Here is a 14148-nt window from a genome sequence, read left to right on the forward strand (position 1 = left end):
ATGTGCTAAATTTAGCTTTTACTACATTACAATACAGTGCACTTGTAACTAAACTTCCCAGGATGCAAATTACCAATGCAAGCTTTGCACAAACATTGTAGGGTTAATTCTGTATCATTCTTACAAGTTAGGTGGGAATAAGAGGGGAATAAGAGCTTAAAGCTTAAAGGCTTCATTCACATGTGTTATGAAAACAGTCAAGTGAGTGTGGATGAGTTGCACGGTTTCTGTAACTTTACTAGAAATGAATGGTAATAATAATAATTTTTTATTTTTATAGCACCAACATATTCCGCAGCACTTTACAATTAAGCGGGGACATGTACAGACAATAAATTCAATACAAGTTAAGACAGTTTAAACAGTGACATTAGGAGTGAGGTCCCTGCTCGCAAGCTTGCAATCTACAAGGAAATGGGGGGGACACAATAGGTGAAAAGTGCTTGTTATTTCAGGTCTGGCAATTATAATAAATAGGGATTTTCATATAAAGCTGCATGATCCGGTCTTCAGCCCGTGTGTTTCAGTGCAATAGTCAAGTATCAAGTGCAGTTATCATGTGCATGGAGGGTGTGGAGACAGATGAATAGTAGGGTGCAGATTCACATGCAGATAATATTTGGAAGGAGGGAACAGGGCAAAGTTAGTTTACTGAGTAGTTGATGTGGTATGGTAGCTTCAGAAACCATGTATCCCCGGACAAGGTCTGCACTGTTATAACCTGGGAATTTCAGTTATAGAGTTGTTCACCTGAAGGATTGCAGATGCATTCCTGCATTATAATACAGGCTTTGACTCAGAATCTGTACATTATAAGTCAGGCAAATGCTGTTTTGTGTAGATTAATGCTATTTGCAAACAGTTAAATTCTGTTGAAAAGGAACTTGTCATATCCAAAATGCAATTTAACCTACGGACATATAGTTAATCTGCAGGTAGATTGCATTAAAACCATGTCAGCCTGCCTTACTGGAGCAGTGGCTACAGGGACAAACTTATATCCTCCCAGGAACCGCTCACTTTCAGTCATTGAAGCCGCAAAGGAGAGGTTACAGTCAATTAAAATGTACCAAGGAATGATTAGAACAGTGTTCACTGTATAGTGAGGGGCGACTGAATTCCCTGCACTATCTCTATGACTCAAAACGAATGGCTACAGGGAGGATATAAGTAAATTTTCTCCCTATATTCGTTGCTTCAATATGGCCACTAGGCAGGATAATAATGCTATGTACCTGCAGACTTACCATGTATCTGCAAAATAGCTTTTCTCCACATGAAAGGTTCCCATTAGCTAGTCTAGTAAAATTGTCTAATCATCACAAACATAGATATGCACAAAGATCTGGCACAAAGTGCCTTATGAATACAAATCACTCACTTGTCCAGTTCATGCAAATATTGAATGGAGGAGATGAAAATAGAATAAAAATCTTGTCCTTTGTTAGTGCATCATATGGACAAGTGAGTGATTTGCATTTTTACCTGGGAGTTGGCCGGCAGGAACTTGGTGGTTATCTGTGCTCTGCACATGTCTATTGAGAATTGGATTCTAATATGTCTGGTAGGGTGAGCTGATGAAATCCTGGTATTTGCAATGCCTTATGAATGGCGTTGAACAGCAGGAGAAGGGATATCTTAATATTAGCTAACCGACTTTGTCTTCTAAATATTTGAATCTAACAAGGATCAATAGGTTCTTGGCTTGATGTCCTAACCCAAGGGCGTTCATAGATGAATATGTCCTTTTTCACATATTTTCAAAATCAATGTGTTAGTGCCATTTTCACATATCCATATTTTTAAGCTCCACAGCCTCTTTGGCATGTACAGTAGGGGATGTTATTGTTGCGTTTGAGTTCAGGAGACTCATGACCAATCAATTCTTTGATGTATGAAATTAGCCTAACATGAAGTTATACCCCTCTACGCTGCCTGAATCCAACATGTGGCCTAAATAATTATATGAAACAGGCATTTCACCATGCAGCATACTTTTATCACTATACTTTATTAGATATTGACAATGGTTGCAAATAGAAATAATAGCGGTTACTGTATATACTCACTTAGGTTAATGGTGATTTTACAAGCCTTAGTCTTTTTGACTGCTCTACTGGAAAAAAGCTGAGTGATCGAGATATTGTAACACCAGTAACCTTGGAAATTGACCATAAAAATCAGGTAAGATATTTCTTGTCTTAGCCTATAATTGAACTTCAGTTTTGCAAGAATGTGCTAATGTGAAGTTTTTAAATTAGTGTTTAAAGTATGGGTCCCCAACCTGTGGCTCTGGAGCCACATATGGCTCATGGGCCCGTTATATGTGGCTCGCGGCTGTCTGCCAGCTTGTTACATTACCACAAGGTCCAACCAACAGCTATGAACAGAATGCCACCATACTGTAACTTCTGTAAGTAGCCTCACACAGAATAGCAGTTCTGAATGTGCATATACTGGCGATCGGGGGAATAAATATGGAACGCTGAACATAGTATGATACTGTTAATTAGAGGGGTGTTGAAGCTGGATTCAATAGTTTGGTGGGAGTGTTTCATGTGAGAATTGCACATAGGGGTAAAGTGGGAATCTCTGAATGATACTGCCTATAAGGGAGGGTGGCACAACCTGATTTGGGGGGCAGCTTTGGCCCATTGGGTAATTGGGGACTCTGATGACACTACGTTGAGCGAGGATGCCAATTGCAACTATTTCTCAGAAATGAATGTATCTCTCCAAGTAAGAACGGTTGAGGACCACTGGTTTATAGTTTAAATAGATGTGATGTCAATACTTCATAATGGTGATACCAGTATTTGGAATAGTGAAATCACTGACATGTAAAAATGAAAATACAGTATATACTTTTTTTCTCGGTTGAGAGTGAGGACTTGGTTAGATGGGTTAAGTAAATTTACCCATACTTGTTACGTACATTACTACTGCCACATTTATTTTATGAGCATGATCATATTTATTATTTTACAGAATGAAAATTTTAACAAAACTCAGTATATTTTATTTCGGGACAAAATAAATTTCCACCAGTTTAATATGATTCCTAAGAACAAGCAATCAGCGCTGAAGATATATATTCGTTTTACTAAGCCCAAAACTAAAGCGTTTCCTATACTGCTTTTAACTAGGTATGTAAATACTTTTCCAAATGTAAGGATGATTTAACACTGCATTTTATATTATTGTCTGTGTGTCATATATGCTGGGAAATCTCCCAGCACATACATCAAGTGTATCCATAGACCCCAATAACCCAAAGTGACTGACAATTAAGCTTGTTCACTTTTCTTTCTGGCTGATGAAAAATAGTGGTTACAGTATATTATTTTTAACTGTGTATTGAAAAAAAGAATAATTACGGTATCTATTTTTGATACTACAGAGTACTATAAAATATTTAAAAGACATTGCTAATAAATGTGCCATATTGTGTTGCATAAGCTCCTTGTCCTTTTATTTTACGCGAGTTGCAGTTAGGTTACCACATGAACACAAGCCATTCTCACATGCCTTTTTTGGCATGGTCTACTGTCAGAATAGAGAAACTCTGGCAGACCATAATCGGACACCATGTAATGCTTCAAGGTTTCCTCCTGGCAATGACAGCAGAGATTTTTGGGTTAGAGAACACAGATTTTTACCAGAAATATAGCCTTTAAAGGGTTATCCCCATCTTCTGACTCTTTTATAAATTTACTATTTATTAAAATTCCCCTACTTACTGTCTTTAATTAAAATTTCTAATTTTCTTTTTTATAGCTCGTTACCTAGGACTCTGGTCACTGCTGTAATCTAACATTTTTAACTGAACATACACAGTGCTTACAAGTATTTTCCTATAGAGTTTGGATGCACTGCTCTGAAGCTGGTCAGGATCGGTGGCGGACCTTGTTAGCTCCTGATCCCTGTCATCATCAGTGCCAATGATGCAAACTAAGGCTTGGCTGAGGAGCAGTGCAATCCTGAACAGACAATGAAGGACAAACACTTTTAAGAATTTAGTGGTGATATAATCCTTATCACATAAATTAAATGGACATCAAAAATAAAGAGATTAATTACAATTTTTCAAGGAAAACTAGTTACTTGGACAGAAGTGACATTGGTACAAGAATACTTCTGATATAATTGCCTTACTGCATATTTTGAACTTCTTTCAGTTCTTTCTATAGTTGTCTGGACTCTGTTGTTGGGTATCCCTGGGCCAGTGGCTTCTATCCTGTCCCTATTACTAGGGGGCACCCTAGCTATCACTATTCTTCAGATTACTTCTGAGGGTGAAGATGCCAGGGACACGTACCTTGCTGAGTACCTGAATCTGCCCTGAAACAGATTATCACCTGCATTGAAGGTGAAGTGCTTCTAATCAGTGCGGGATTAGGGGAAATCAGACAGCACAGTCTTCTGGCTCCTCTCTGTTGTGGTAAACCCATGACAATAGTGCTCTGGAGTAGCAAATACAAATATGTTTGCTATTGTTACTTTAATAAGTTTCATCTATTTATGCTCTAAGTATTTTAAAGGGAATTTATTTATGTATCTATTTTTTAATAATGCAAACTGGATAGTGAAACCCAATCTGTTTTTCTTTTCTGATTTTTATTTATCGACAGCAGTATTTTAATTCTATTTCCTGTGACTGATTATGTAGACAAACATCTTGCTTGAGATGTTGTTGATGGCTTTCAGAGATATGCTTTATAAAGGCCACAGCAACCTCTGAAAACAATAGGATCACATATAGAACTGGCCTATTCAAATGACTCTTCCCAAAAATATAGAAACAACCAACACGAGAATGTAGGAAGCAACTGTCATAAGTATCTAAAATCATCAAGTTTTATTAAATACAAACAAAAAATGTCCATTTGTTGCATATAAAGTTAAAATATACTGTCCTCAGAGAAACACACATGCAAAATATAACTGCAGGTGCAAGACCATGCACAGCAACCACATGAAATCTCCAAAAATGGTGTCAAAAAATGCACAGAGACAAATAGGTAAATACGTATAGTGCAATACTGTAATAGATCAATCCAAGACAGCTGATATAGTGTCCTAAGTATATGGTAATCACTATCTCCTTACTATATTATGTGTGGACCGGTATATTTATCGTAGCTGCCATATCACTAAAGTGCCCAGTGCTTAATGAAATGCCTCTCATAGCAGCCACTGCATGGTAAACAGTCCAAAAATCAGCCTATATTTAGAAGACTAGTAGCCATAACATGTCTCATATATAATTGAGCTAAGTAGTAATGGAGTATGGGTGCAATACATAACCTGCACGTGCAGTCCTGAAGGCCCCAACGCGCGTTTCATGTGGTTGCTGTGCATGGTCTTGCACCTGCAGTTATATTTTGCATGTGTGTTTCTCTGAGGACAGTATATTTTAACTTTATATATGTAACAAATGGAGATTTTTTGTTTGTATTTAATAAAACTTGATGATTTTAGATACTTATGACAGTTGCTTCCTACATTCTCGTGTTGGTTTTCTCTGAAAACAATAGTCTGGAGATGTTATTGACCTCTAAGGGAGAATTTTGGATATTTGTGCAAGGAAGGCAGGAGGAGAGCCGTCACCATCACTAGAGATGAGCAGATCGGTTTGCAGGACTATGGTCCAGCGTCCAGATCAGTGGTATCTGATAGCTAAATCGGAGGCCTGCAAATCTCTTATATTTCAGCATCTCTAATGCCACTTTTGATTAGCATGGGCTGATGCAATGTGATCTGTGTGAAATGACGCACATATTACTTTGCACCAGTCCTTGCACATCAAATGTCAAAGACGATGTGACGCACAGATTACATTGAACCAGTCCTGACAAATTAATTTCCGGTGACACCAGAACGTAAGATATTTGCGGGCCTCCTGTCTAACGGACAGGTACCACTGACCTGAATGTTGGACCGGAGTCCTCCAAATCCATCCCCAGATCTCTAGTCATCGTTCTTTGTGAAGTGCCTGATTCTTTGTACTCTACGATGCCTGAGATCACTGCTGAGTAGTAATCTCTACAGAGAAATATCAGCTTTACAGTGGGGCAAAAAAGTATTTAGTCAGTCAGCAATAGTGCAAGTTCCACCACTTAAAAAGATGAGAGGCGTCTGTAATTTACATCATAGGTAGACCTCAACTATGGGAGACAAACTGAGAAAAAAAAATCCAGAAAATCACATTGTCTGTTTTTTTAACATTTTATTTGCATATTATGGTGGAAAATAAGTATTTGGTCAGAAACAAACAATCAAGATTTCTGGCTCTCACAGACCTGTAACTTCTTCTTTAAGAATCTCCTCTTTCCTCCACTCATTACCTGTAGTAATGGCACCTGTTTAAACTTGTTATCAGTATAAAAAGACACCTGTGCGCACCCTCAAACAGTCTGACTCCAAACTCCACTATGGTGAAGACCAAAGAGCTGTCAAAGGACACCAGAAACAAAATTGTAGCCCTGCACCAGGCTGGGAAGACTGAATCTGCAATAGCCAACCAGCTTGGAGTGAAGAAATCAACAGTGGGAGCAATAATTAGAAAATGGAAGACATACAAGACCACTGATAATCTCCCTCGATCTGGGGCTCCACGCAAAATCCCACCCGGTGGGGTCAGAATGATCACAAGAACGGTGAGCAAAAATCCCAGAACCACGCGGGGGGACCTAGTGAATGAACTGCAGAGAGCTGGGACCAATGTAACGGCCTACCATAAGTAACACACTACGCCACCATGGACTCAGATCCTGCAGTGCCAGACGTGTCCCACTGCTTAAGCCAGTACATGTCCGGGCCCGACTGAAGTTTGCTAGAGAGCATTTGGATGATCCAGAGGAGTTTTGGGAGAATGTCCTATGGTCTGATGAAACCAAACTGGAACTGTTTGGTAGAAACACAACTTGTCGTGTTTGGAGGAAAAAGAATACTGAGTTGCATCCATAAAACACCATACCTACTGTAAAGCATGGTGGTGGAAACATCATGCTTTGGGGCTGTTTCTCTGCAAAGGGGCCAGGACGACTGATCCGGGTACATGAAAGAATGAATGGGGCCATGTATCGTGAGATTTTGAGTGCAAACCTCCTTCCATCAGCAAGGGCATTGAAGATGAAACGTGGCTGGGTCTTTCAACATGACAATGATCCAAAGCACACCGCCAGAGCAACGAAGGAGTGGCTTCGTAAGAAGCATTTCAAGGTCCGGGAGTGGCCTAGCCAGTCTCCAGATCTCAACCCTATAGAAAACCTTTGGAGGGAGTTGAAAGTCCATGTTGTCAAGCGAAAAGCCAAAAACATCACTGCTCTAGAGGAGATCTGCATGGAGGAATGGGCCAACATACCAACAACAGTGTGTGGCAACCTTGTGAAGACTTACAGAAAACGTTTGACCTCTGTCATTGCCAACAAAGGATATATTACAAAGTATTGAGATGAAATTTTGTTTCTGACCAAATACTTATTTTCCACCATAATATGCAAATAAAATGTTAAAAAAACAGACAATGTGATTTTCTGGATTTTTTTTTCTCAGTTTGTCTCCCATAGTTGAGGTCTACCTATGATGTAAATTACAGACGCCTCTCATCCTTTTAAGTGGTGGAACTTGCACTATTGCTGACTGACTAAATACTTTTTTGCCCCACTGTATATTGAGAGTGAAAACTGCTACATTTTCAAGTCTTTTTTAAAATATAGATATTAACTTGAAAGCTTATCAAAAAAACTAATAGTCTCAACATATTGTGATTTGAGCTTGTGAGATCATGTTTTCTATACTTTTCTTCTATACTTTTTTTACTTGTACTGCAGTCTAGGCTAAACTAAGTTAACTTTTAGAAAGTTGATTGGCTGCAGCACTTATGTGTACTGTGGTCATGAGATCACTGCTGCAGACTGTCAATAGACTGAGTCAGAGGAAGAGAGGCATTGATAGACATGAGGACGGTAAGTGTCTCAAATTTTAATATTTTTCCCCAGCACAAGTTTATGATCATTAAACAAATTACCATATTTTGTGGACTATAACACACACTGGACTATAACATGCACCCCAAATTTTGAGGAGGAAAATTAGTAAAACATTTTTTAAAATAAAATGGTGGTGCGTCCTGCAGATTTTACGCTAGCTTGTAGGGGGTGCAGCTGCTGCGATGGAGCGGGGTCACAGGAGGCAGGGTTGCTGCTGCAAGAGGCCAGCAGTGGCAGGAGAGGGGCAATACAGTGGACCCCAGGCTGGGAGGAAGGAGTGTCCCAATGGTGAAAGGCTGGAGGTTCTGTCCTTTCATGAGATATCAATGGGGAGAGGAGTCCCCTTCCCATTGATTTCCCTGCAAACATTGAGATCTCTGGAGACTAGATTTTGCCCCGGGAAAATGGCTGACGGAGGTGGTGCATGTGCAGATTGAGATCTCGGGGACTGAGAGGATTTCCCATATTCCACCATAGTGAGAAGAATCGGAAGTGCAGGGACTCCCAATATTTGTTAAAAGCCCAGGTCCCACCACAGTCTCGCACCACCAGTACACCATCCTCCAAGCCTGGGGCTCGCATCATCTTCCCACTCCTGTCACTGCTGGCCATCTGCAGCAGTGGCCCTGCCTCCAGGGATCCTACTCCACCATAGTCGCCCTGCCCCCCGTCTTATAATCTGAAGAATATAGTAATTACAAAACTCATTCAAAAGAGTGAAATAGAATATAATAGATGCATGAACCATAAATATCATGACTAATGTATTCCCCTTCTGTTTTAATGTGCATAGGCATTCCAAGAAGCCCTCTCCATCTAGCTTTAACATAAAGCAAACTCACTCTTTAGAAGAACTTTCAATTCAGATACTTATTCCTGCAGAATCCTTAAGAGGTTTGTTATTTATCATTTCAGATTTATATTGATCCCCTTACTGTGAGGGATGTAGATTGGCAGCATGTCACACAATAGTGTTCATTCCATTTGAGATACAGTATATGGTTGATTAATCAAAGCTTTGAAAAATCACACAAATTTATGCAACTTTTGGCTTTTTCATGCAAGTTTAAATGAGCTCCACCAAATTGGGTGGAGCTTGGGAAGAAAAAGATCAAGGTGGAAACATGCTCGACCAATTCATCAAAAGTGTCTGCATTTTGTTCAACAGAAATGCTGCTCCAGTCTCTCCTAGTCTTGTCTCTTTTTATGGTCCCTTGTTGGATTTTCAAATTATAGCGTGCCATAACATTTTGAAAAAAAAAAAATATGTATGCAATTGAACAGCGTGAATCATAGTTTCCCTTTAAAGCACACTCCCATCAACATTTTTATCCTTTTAATATGTTAGTTTTCATATTATACAGCACTGCATACTTACAATTGATCATTTTTCCCTTCTACCTACAGTAGATAAGTCTTCTCATTTCCATGAGGTCTATGACATCACGTGATTTAAAACAGACTAGTTGAATCCTTCTAAGCTCTAAGTAGAATATATATAAGGTATTGGTCGATATTTTAACCAAAATACGCAAGCTCGTAACCAGCGTCAAAGGTCTTCATATTTGCAAGTCCCTACACTAAAATTAAAAACAAGGCCACAGAAAGAGGAGTGAAAAATTCTCCCCCAAAGTTCAAGAATTAACACAGCAAAAAAGGGCAACAGTATTTGGCTGCCCAGGTCACAGAACTAATGCACAACCAGGATGTAGCAAACCTACTTAATAAAGATGGAGGCAACACAAGTGAAAAATACTGATGAGACAACTACTGCCAACCTAAAAATTCATGAAGCAGGTGATTGCTTAGTGTTAAAATTGCACACAAAATAGGCTTGTATAGAACGCTGATCATACACAGATAGTGCACAGTGTCTGGCTTACATTCTATTAGTGACATCCATACTATTAGATTAGGCAGACTGCCAAACACTATATAAGTGCACCCCATGAGGACTGACACCCTAGTTTACAAGGCCAACATTGATTAATAGGCTTGGCTGCAGCCTGAGTAAAATAAAAAATAAATGTATAATATATGTGAGTAATTGGTCGATATTTTGTCCAAAATATGGAAGCTTGAAAACCAATACCTCATAATATGTTATATATAAGGTATTATAAGGTATTATATAGTGCTTTAGTTTTGTGATCTGGTGTCACGAGTGTGCCGGACCCGTCTGGGACCTTTGGTGCACCTGGAATCAGAAGATCACAGAGATTAGTATATGAATGGTGCAGGTTTCGGCTTTCTTTTGGTACGGAAGTGGTTAAGAGTCCTTGGTTTAAATCTGCTGAGATTCCATCTGGCTTTGTTCTCACCTGCTTCTTATTGCTACACTCCCACTTCACTCCTCCCATGCAATAAGTTTTACAATGCTGAACCTTAAATACCTGGAATGGCTATTATGTTTCTGCAGAAGCCAAAGTGTTCTTGGAGAAGTTGTTTGTGTTCCTTTTGATTCCTGTGGATATCTTTTGTTGTGTGTTTCCCCTGTCTGTCTTTTTCCCTTTGTTGTCTTATTGTAGGAGTAAAGGTACCGTCACACTCAGCGACGCTGCAGCGATATAGACAACGAGCCGACCTAAACTAGATCGCTGCAGCGTCGCTGTTTAGGTCGCTGTAGAAACGTCAAACACAGCAACTCCAGAACGATGCAGGAGCGATCCAGTGACGTAACGGCGACTCACTTCTCGTTCTCGTTGGTTGTTATCTCCATGTAAAACATTGCTGGCGTCGTTGCTTTTGATGTCAAACATGACAATACACGCCGACCTGGCGACTAAATAAAGTTCTGGACTTTCTCCAACCAGCGATGGCACAGCGGGATCCAGATCGCTGCTGCGTGTCAAACACAATGAGATCGCTATCCAGGACGCTGCAACGTCACGGATTGTTGTCGTTCTCTTTGCAAAGTTGCTGAGTGTGACGGTACCTTTAGACTAGTGTCTTGTTAGCAAGATCACTATCTAGGTCTAAAGGTACCTTCACACTAAACAACTTACCAACGTTCACGACCAGCGATACGACCTGGCTGTGATCGTTGGTAAGTCGTTGTGTGGTCGCTGGGGAGCTGTCACACAGACAGCTCTCTCCAGCGACCAATAATCAGGGGAACGACTTCGGCATCGTTGAAACTGTCTTCAACGATGCCGAAGTCCCCCTGCAGCACCCGGGTAACCAGGGTAAACATCGGGTTACTAAGTGCAGGGCCGCGCTTAGTAACCCGATATTTACCCTGGTTACCATTGTAAAAGTAAAAAAAAAAAAGCACTACATACTCACATTCTGATGTCTGTCACGTCCCCCGCTGGCGTCCACAGGGTTAAAACTGCTTTCGGCAGGAGCGCTGCTAATGCACGCGCTGCTGCCGAGAGTTTCCCTGCACTGACTGTGTCAGCACCGGCTGTAAAGCAGAGCACAGCGGTGACGTCACCGCTGTGCTCTGCTTTACGGCCGGCGCTGACACAGTGGACGCCGGGGGACGTGACAGACATCAGAATGTGAGTATGTAGTGTTTTTTTTTTTTTTACTTTTACAATGGTAACCAGGGTAAATATCGGGTTACTAAGCGCGGCCCTGCGCTTAGTAACCCGATATTTACCCTGGTTACAAGTGAACACATCGCTGGATCGGCGTCACACACGCCGATCCAGCGATGACAGCGGGTGATCAGCGACCAAAAAATGGGAACTCCTTCAAGATTGTTGGAAGACCATTTCCGGTGACTACCTCTTGAAGCTCATCAAGAGAATGCCAAGAGTGTGCAAAGCAGTCATCAAAGCAAAAGGTGGCTACTTTGAAGAACCTAGAATATAAGACATAATTTCAGTTGTTTCACACTATTTTGTTAAGTATATAATTCCACATGTGTTAATTCATAGTTTTGATGCCTTCAGTGTGAATGTACAATTTTCATAGTCATGAACTTTTGGTCTGTACTATGTGTGTATATATATATATATAAACTGCACCTTTTTGGACCAAACTGCATTCACTGTGTGAACGTTACCTAATGCCTACCTGTGAGAGTGAATCCTTACAATATATCTATATATCTATATATATAATTGTCTAAGGGGTACTTCCGTCTTTCTGTCTGCAACCTCCGTAACGGAAATCCCACGTCGCTGAATGGTCTCGCCAGCTGCCTGTCATGGCTGCCGCGACCAATCAGCGACGGGCACAGTCCGATTAGTCCCTCCCTACTCCCCTGCAGTCAGTGCCCGCATGTTCCTCTCCAGTCACCGCAGTCAGTGCCCGGCGCCCGCATGCTCCCCTCCAGTCACCGCAGTCAGTGCCCGGCGCCCGCATGCTCCCCTCCAGTCACCGCAGTCAGTGCCCGGTGCCTGCATGCTCCCCTCCAGTCACCGCTCACACAGGGTTAATGCCAGTGGTAACGGACCGCGTTATGCCGCGGTGTAACGCACTCCATAACCCAGGGGTGTCAAACTGCATTCCTCGAGGGCCGCAAACAGGTCATGTTTTCAGGATTTCCTTGTATTGCACAGGTGATAATTTAATCACCTGCACAGAATGATTCCAGCACCTTGTGTAATGCAAAGGAAATCTTGAAAACACGCATGGTCTGAGGCCCTCGAGGAATGCAGTTTGACACCCCTGCCGTAACCGCTGCTATTAACCCTGTGTGTCCCCAACCTTTTACAAGAGTAAAAAGATGTAATGTTAAAAATAATAAAAAACCAAAAAACCTGCTATACTCACCCTCCGTAGTCCGCCGAGCCGCGCGCGGCCTCCGCCATCTTCCGTTCCCAGAGATGCATTGCGAAATTACCTAGCAGACTTAGCGGTCTCGCGAGACCGCTAAGTCATCTGGGTAATTTTGCAATGCATCCTGGGAACGGAAGATGGTGGCAGCCGCGCGCTCATCGCCTGCGCCACAGCTTCGCTGGATTGGACCCCGGCAGGTGAGTAACTATTTTTTATTTTAATTATTTTTTTTTAACAGGGATATGGTGCCCACACTGCTATATACTACGTGGGCTGTGTAATATACCGCATGGCTGCTATATACTACCTGGCCAGTGTTAGATGCTATGTGGGCTGTGTTATGTACTGTGTGGGCTATGCTACAGTCATGGTCAAAAGTATTGACACCCCTGCAATTCTGTCAGATAATACTCATTTTCTTCCTCAAAATGATTGCAAACACAAATTCTTTGGTATTATTATCTTCATTTAATTTGTCTTAATTGAAAAAAGCACAAAAAGAATTGTCCTAAAGCCAAATTGGATATAATTCCACTCCAAACATAAAAAGGGGGTGGACAAAAGTATTGGCATTGTTCGAAAAATCATGTAATGCTTCTCTAATTTTTGTAAATAACAGCACCTGTAACTTACCTGTGGCACCTAACAGGTGTTGTCAATAACTAAATCACACTTGCAGCCAGTTGACATGGATTAAAATTGACTCAATCTCTGTCCTGTGTCCTTGTGTGTACCACATTGAGCATGGAGGAAAGAAAGAAGACCCAAGAACTGTCTGAGGACTTGAGAAACCAAATTGTGAGGAAGCATGAGCAATCTCAAGGCTACAAGTCCATCTCCAAAGACCTGAATGTTCCTGTGTCTACCGTGCGCAGTGTCATCAGGAAGTTTAAAGCCCATGGCACTGTGGCTAACCTCCCTAGATGTGGACGGAAAAGAAAAATTGACAAGAGATTTCAATGCAAGATTGTGCGGATGTTGGATAAAGAATCTTGACTAACATCCAAACAAGTTCAAGCTGCCCTGCAGTCCGAGGGTACAACAGTGTCAACTGTTGTGAGTTCTGTTTTTGGGCTCCCTCTGGTGGTTACTGATGGTACTGGGTGACTTGTCTTTCCTGGGTCTCTGGGTTCCACCTGTTCCATCAGGATATGGGAGTTTCCTATTTAACCTGGCTTTGCTGGCATTTCCTCGCCGGTTATCAATGTATCCAGTGTGTCTTGTTACCTCTGCTCCCTGCTCCTAGAATCTTCTGGTCAAGCTAAGTTTGGATTTTCCTGTTTTGGTGTTTTGCTTTATTTGGTTTTTAGTCCAGCCTGCAGATATGTGATTATTGCTGCTGGTTGCTCTAGTGGGCTGAAATTGCTCCTCATGTACCATGAGTTGGCACATGAGTTCAAGTAATTTCAGGATGGTTTTTTGA

At 41.2% G+C, this 14148-nt stretch overlaps 1 protein-coding gene across 1 annotated transcript in view; it reads left to right on the forward strand.

Moving 5' to 3' along the window:
* The window catches only part of PKD1L1 (polycystin 1 like 1, transient receptor potential channel interacting), a 528440-nt gene that overhangs the window by 168694 nt on the left and 345598 nt on the right, over nucleotides 1-14148 (forward strand). Inside the window, exons 21-23 of the mRNA XM_069732261.1 lie at nucleotides 2074-2184; nucleotides 2989-3146; nucleotides 8788-8888. Of these exons, the coding sequence (XP_069588362.1) occupies nucleotides 2074-2184; nucleotides 2989-3146; nucleotides 8788-8888 (370 nt within the window). The remainder of the gene's footprint in view (nucleotides 1-2073; nucleotides 2185-2988; nucleotides 3147-8787; nucleotides 8889-14148) is intronic.

Source organism: Ranitomeya imitator, chromosome 6 (assembly GCF_032444005.1).
Source record: "Ranitomeya imitator isolate aRanImi1 chromosome 6, aRanImi1.pri, whole genome shotgun sequence".
NCBI classification, from domain to species: Eukaryota; Metazoa; Chordata; class Amphibia; order Anura; family Dendrobatidae; genus Ranitomeya; species Ranitomeya imitator.